Source organism: Antrostomus carolinensis, unplaced genomic scaffold (genome assembly GCF_000700745.2).
Source record: "Antrostomus carolinensis isolate BGI_N321 unplaced genomic scaffold, ASM70074v2 Scaffold50380, whole genome shotgun sequence".
NCBI lineage: Eukaryota > Metazoa > Chordata > Aves > Caprimulgiformes > Caprimulgidae > Antrostomus > Antrostomus carolinensis.
Genome location: NW_010290095.1, coordinates 171 through 6,944, shown reverse-complemented (window position 1 = coordinate 6,944; position 6,774 = coordinate 171). Strand labels below are relative to the sequence as shown.

The 6,774-nt window shown below is 43.3% G+C and overlaps 1 protein-coding gene across 1 annotated transcript; it reads left to right on the top strand.

Moving 5' to 3' along the window:
• Window positions 1–747: 747 nt before the first annotated feature.
• On the top strand, window positions 748–1,548 carry LOC104528265 (leucine-rich repeat-containing protein 40-like). Its single transcript, XM_010172219.1, has one exon. It carries the CDS (start codon window positions 748–750, stop codon window positions 1,546–1,548), a length of 801 nt encoding a protein of 266 aa, XP_010170521.1.
• The last annotated feature ends 5,226 nt before the right edge of the window (window positions 1,549–6,774 follow it).

The window sequence follows — 6,774 nt, the reverse complement described above, 5'->3', positions numbered from 1 at the left end:
CCCAAACCATTCTGTGATTCTATGAAATATGCCAGAGCAAGTGCAGCACAAGAAAGACTGTATCTCTGTGGTGCAAGGGTTCATATGCTCAGCAGGAGGGAGAAGGACTTCCAGATTTCAAAATTGATTCTTTATTGTGTTTGCTGAATGGTAAAGGCACAAACTGACCTGAGGGCAGGACCTGTTCATGGATCCCAGCTCCCAAGCCATGAGCTATGAGTCTGTCTTCTTGTCCCGTTTACCACATGCTTTATCTCGTCCCATTTACCATGTGTTTTATCTATCCAGCATTTCTGTTTCCATTGCAATCCCTTGGGCCTGACTAATGTGAATTCCTCAGACAACAGCACCCTAGGTGCTCCCAGAAGGAGAGAGCTACAGACAAAGATTTGAACCAATCTGCTGAAAAGCACAGGCACAGCACTGCTGTTTCACTTTCAACAGATATTTGCCACCAGCTCACTGGCAGCAACAGCGAGAGGCAACGTCATAGCACGGGAGTTGGGTTTTGTGTACACTACAGAGCTGGAAGGGAAACACCTGATCAGATGACAACACTACGTGTTTACTCAGTGGAATGTATCTGAGCAACCCAAATGCTCTGCATGTGTTTTGGTAACGTGCCTGGCAGAGAAGAAAGCTGACAGAGGGCTTTGATCCACCAAGAACCTCAGAGGTTGTCTGTGATGTGTGCAACAAATCATCAGTGACTGTCTTAGTTCAACCAGCCACGATTCTGGTGTGTCAATGGACACAGCCACGTCCTTCAGGTGTGCCTCTATAGGCCCCAGTTCACTCTGGAGGTACCTTACAGAGCACGATCCGAATCATGAAAGGAAGAAGAAACTCAAAATCTCAGGCAGAGAGCTGGCATCGGTTCCAGCACAGGTCTTTGGTTTGGACCAGCTGCAGGTCCTGGAGATGAGCCCAGAACGAGAGAGCTGCCTGAGGTACCGGATGGAGCTTCTCCCTCCAGAGATTAGCCACCTCAGGAATCTAACCTGTCTCTACGTGGACTCCAACAACTTGAAGAAAATCCCTGCAGAAATTGGTACTTTGAGTCACTTGGAGAGGCTCACTCTGAGCAACAACAGCCTGAGCTCACTGCCCCCAGAAATGGGGGCACTTCAAAGCCTGCACAGCCTCCACCTGGCCAACAACAGCCTCACCGAACTGCCCGCACCCCTCTGCCAGCTGAGGAGCCTCACCTTTCTAGATGTGAGCGACAACAAAATAGGCACAATTCCCTCCAGCATTCGGCATCTGGAGAAACTGGAAACGTTGTTATTGCTCTTCAACTCACTGGAGAGTCTGCCTGAGGATATCTGTCTTTTAAGGAACCTGCGCACACTTTGGTTGGGAAACAACCATCTACGGTCCCTTCCAGTAAGCTTTGGGGAGCTGGTGAACCTGGACTGGGGATACAACTACTGTTCATGCAACTTTGAGGGGAATCCCTTGGAAAGTCCTCCTCCTGAAGTCTGCAGCAGAGGCCCTGAAGAGATCAGAGACTATTTCTTGTTATTTCATAGGACTCAGAGAGACTAGACAAGCGGTGGTGTCAGTCCTCTTGAAGTGACGGAGATGGATTTATTCCTTGCAAATCAACTGCACGAGCACAATGTGTTTCAGATGGAAAAGTCTGGTGAAATGACTCTGTGGAGCTCAAAAGCTTCCTCTCTGCTGTAAGGTGATTTCTCTAGCAGTCTGGTTTTTTGACACTAGTATTGAATGATAGTGTATAGCTTTCAAAAATTGATTCAGGGACAACTATGATCCTTTTGTTATTTAGTTATTTATAGTTGTGGAAATGTTTCAGCCAAACATCCAGTCTGAGAAAATGAACAACAGCTGGTCTGAGATATCCTCCAGTCAGGTAAACAACTGGTGGTGTGTAAATAGCAATAATGCATGCTGTTTGTTTGCACACTGGGTCAGTGCTTGAGCCTGGACTTGAAGGAGATGCAGGCTGAGATTTCTGGAAGTGTTTAAGGACATAGTGTCTTGTGGATTTGCCTTTGCTTCAGGTAGCCCAGAATCTCATTACTTTCCATGGTATTTTACATCTAACACTCAGGTAGAATCATCCAAGGCTTCTGTCTGGCTCTGTATAAGAACTAACCTGTGTCCAGGTCCCACAAGGTACCATGCAAACAATGTCTCCATTGCTTTGGCAGGGCATAACGTAATTCTTACCCTGCTTCTTCTGAAGAGTAGTTTCAGCATAGGGCTGTCACACTATGGACCTGTAGTCCATGTGCCAGTCCCTGTAGAGCAGACCTCAGTGACAATGCTCCATGGAGCTTGGAGTTGCACAGCAGTAGCCCAGAGTTAGAGCAAGCAACACTAGCAAAAAGGTTTCCACTTCTGCTGAGGCTGGGAAAGTGTTCAGAGATATTAAAATAGGAGTATGCAAACTTCCTCCAAGGGAACATTTCTGAGAATCCCTGTCTATAATCATAAAAGACTTCAACAGTGTTACATTATGGAAATTTGCTGTGACTTCTTTCTGTTTCATTTTCTTCGCTCTTCCCCCAAGCCTCTCAGCAGCAATTTCTTCCCACCTCTCCTTAGCTCTGCTCTTTGTGAGTGTTTTCTCTGTGGCTACTCCCTCTGACATTATCTCTGTGTTTCATTATTTTGTCATCAAAAGCCTCTCATTCCCTTATAAATGTTTTTCTTTGCCCTCTGTGTCTTTTGTTTCCTATTTCTCCTTTGGTCAACATACAGAAAGCTGCGTCTTTGTGTCTTTCCTGGAAAGAAGAAGGGCTGAGTCAGGCCTGCTGGGAGCTGAACATGTTATTCCAGAGTTCAGAGAAAGGGAGAGAGAAAGGCTTGAGACACTGGTACACGGACCATTAACTTTCTTGTTCAGTCATTTTCTTTTCATAGCAAAGATCAGTGCAAGGGGAATAAGAGATCTGAATCAATGCTGAAATTTTACTGGGTGACAAAAGCACAACTTCAGATATTCTTAGCGTGAACTGATTTTCACACTACTCTACCCCTGAGTCTGGCCCTGACCTCTGCAAAGCTTTCAAACCAGCCATCACTTTTTGATGGTACAATAACCAGATTCAGTACAGGACTAGTATAACACACAGTGACAAATCAATGCACGGCAATAATGAGCGTGCAATAACATCACACCAGTTTGTTCGATTTTCCTGCAGCTGATTATTTCTAAGATGTGTAATGTAGGAAAGAAAGGAGTAAAGGGACCGTGGTGCCATGCTCACTTGTCTCTTTCTGTGGTGACATAGACAATCAAAGATGAAGGAGCAGGACAATGAACTGCAAGTCCTTTGCGCTGGGTTGTTTTTCAGAGGAGATTTACAGCACAATAAGGGACTGCTTGTGAAGTAGCTGGTGCTAGGTAAGACAGAGGGTGTATCAAGGTGACAATATTAAAGACATTGAAGGACTGGGGGTTTGTTCCTGTTTCTGCCATTTATACATTCACTGGACTCAAGCAGGTCTGCTGTCTTATTTCCCCACTCCTCCCACCCCATTCAGTATGTGCAGTCATCCTGCCTTTCTAAAGCTTCTCTAGTACGGGATGTAAGTCTAAAGGCAGTGCTGGCAGTGGGACACAAGTAAAGACAAGGTTATTCCCCTATTTTGGGACATGTGCAGGAATGAAATTCTAGTAACTGTGGTCTTTTTCAGAGCCTTGTGTCTAACACACCAAACCCTTCCAGGGCATCATCTTAGAAAAGTGGTAAGAGGGACAATTTCTCACGTTCTGTGTCAAACTCTTCACATCCTATCTTGTTGTTTTTCTTCTACATTGCACAGGGTTTGAGCCTAAGGATCCATTTCCAATTTTGGCTACCTTTCCCTTCTGCTTCCCAAGTGATTCCCAAGAGGCAAGCTGACTTTGGCTTGTTTGGGGAGTCTACAACATCTCACAGCTTTCACTTTTGGTTTTGGCTGACCAGGTTTCACACACTTAGTTTAACTAGTCCTCTCTCAAAAACCACATAAATAATTTCTGAAGCCTGATTGTATCTGTTAATAATATACCTGTCATTTGTGGGAGTGAACGGAGCTAAAAAGGGGGTTAAGCCTGCAAGAAAATGTAATCTTTAATAAATAGTGTCAATATCCTTGCTGTAATTCTCCAGTCTGTTGGGATCAAGAGAAAATCTGAGAAATTAATGCAAGTGAGGGCACTTTGACCATATCATCAAGCTGTTTTAGCAGACTGAATATGTTATTCAGCTAGAGGAAATTCTGTCCTGACACCATGCTCTCTGTCACTTCTTCCTCTCCCTTTGTCCTGATTGCTTCCAAATTTCCACTTCCCAAAGTGGAAACCCCAGTAGTGCAGATATGCTGCAGTATTCTGGCATCTGTGTTAGTGGCATAGTTACGCAGAGCAGTAACTAGATCTTGCTGTTGTCATTAAGATGGCATTAAAATCTAATCTCAAACTGCTTATCCTGTATTTGTTGTACTATCTATATTGTTGCTAAGCATCCTCCTTTGCCTGTGCTCATTAAAACTTCAAGTGTTAATATCAGAAAATGGCAAACTGCTAGGATGTAGCCCCCTGGTGAAAAGACCTAGATATAAACCACACTCATGGGGTGAGGGGGATGAGGGAGAGGGAAAATTGTTAAAGCTGCCATTCAGCATTGATGGGAATTGTACATGCATTTCCCTTCACCTCATACTGTAGTGCAAACAGACTGGCATAGCAGAAAAGCATTGTCCTCTGGAATTACATAGGACTTTTGTTTGAAAACTTTGATCTCTTGCAGCAGAACAGTAATGAAATGTAAAAGCAGTGAGTGAAAAAAGCTCCAAATAGAAATTCAAGAGAATAATATATATAAGGGCAGAGGGCTCTTTAATTTAACGTAGAAATGCATAACACTTCACAGGCTGGTAGCTCAAGCCAGACAAGTTCTGACTATAGATAAACTGCATATTTTCAATGCTGGAGAGTTCAACTGAGGTTATGACAGATTCTCCACCACCTGAGGTCTGTAAAACCCACAGTCTAGTTCACCCAAAGGTATGACCATAACACTCCACCTTTCTTTATGCAAAGTGAAAGTTACAAAGGCTCCTTCCAATTTAAAAGTATATGGCTACAATCTATAGCTACCATAAATCTAGAAGATTAGATCTCAGCATTTACTTACTTCTCCCACAATTTGCCTCTGCATGAACTTCAGATTTTTGGAAGTGGGAAGATTTAAATTAGACATTGGGAAGAAATTCTTTACCATGAGAGTGGTGAGACACTGGAGCAGGTTGCCCAGAGAAGTTGTGGATGCCCCCTCCGTGGAAGTGTTCAAAGCCAGATTGGATGAGGCTTTGAGCAACCTGGTCTAGTGGAAGGTGTTCCTGCGGATGGCAGCGGGGTTGGAACTCGATGATCTTTAAGGTTCCTTCCAACCTATACCATTCTGTGATCCTATGATTTTTAGTTTTCAATGGCTATGGGCAATGCTTAAAGAATTGAAGGTCACCAAGACAGAAGTACTGAGCAGAGGGCTCTCATGTTCAGTGGTGGAGTTGAAGTGACAGTTGCTGTTCTTCTCATGCTTTTCGGATTCAGCAGCAGATTTCCAGACTCAGAAATAGAAGATTGGTCCTGAATTCACTTTGAGTGGAGTTTAGCACCCACCAATTTTCCAAGTCTTTGACAAGTCTTGTGGTTGATCAATCAAATATATTGCAGACATCAAAGGAAACATAGCTTTGCAAACAGAAAAAAAAAAAAAAAAAAAGACACTGAAGCAAGTATCCTACATACAATACAAATGTATTTTATATCTGAAAGGAGAGTACTACCTTCTGAACATGCAGTTGTTGGGCATCTGTTCCCAGAGGTTTCTGTGTGTTCCCTAGTCCAGGAGGGTATCCATCCAAAAGGCCATGATCACTGAGAGAGACCACTGTTCCTGCTAGTTGGACAGACCCCAGCCTTCCTGTCTTCTGTGCTTTGTAGTGTCACCATCCCTGGAGGTATTTAAAAGACATGCAGATGTGGTGCTTAGGGACATGGTTTAGTGGTGGACTTGACAGTGATAGGTTTATGGTTGGACTTGATAATCTTAAATGTCTTTTCCAACTGAAATGATTTTATGATTCTATGATCATCTCAGAAATTGTCAGTCTAACTTCAGAAATGATGATTTTCTGATGATGCAACAGCAAGTCAATGCAAGAGGTTCATGTCTGACATGAATCCATGGGATCAGTAGGTTTAATTATCATTGATTGCATATGATCAGTCACTGTCAGAGGCACCAGATTCAACTGAAGGTGTTAGCCTACACTTGGGCAATGCTACCATCAGAGAAACAAAGCTATCTATTATGAGCAAGTGCCATATTGTTCAGCACATCAAATTGCAATGAAAGCCTAAGTAGCATATATATTGAAGATCACTCTAAGCCATACAAAGAAAGGTTTTTAATGCCCAAAGTTCCACCCATGAATCAAGAGACAGGTAGTGAATGGTGCTTATATAAATACTACATTTAAGCCATGGATTTCTTATATTTGTTAAAGATCTCAGCAATCATCAAGAAGATTTTTATTTTTTGCCACCCTAGAGAAACTATAAAATGTGTTGTCATTTACACTGCCATGTAAACAAACTTTCCTTGAACAGCTCAGGCAGCAAGAAAATAGCAAGAGAGGAAGAGATTGATGCCACAGGCAAAGCCCAGATGGAATAGCCCACACTGAGTCTTTGTACTGAAACTCACTGGGGTTTGCCAGACTTCAGTGTCTGGCAGAGCCAGCCTGGAG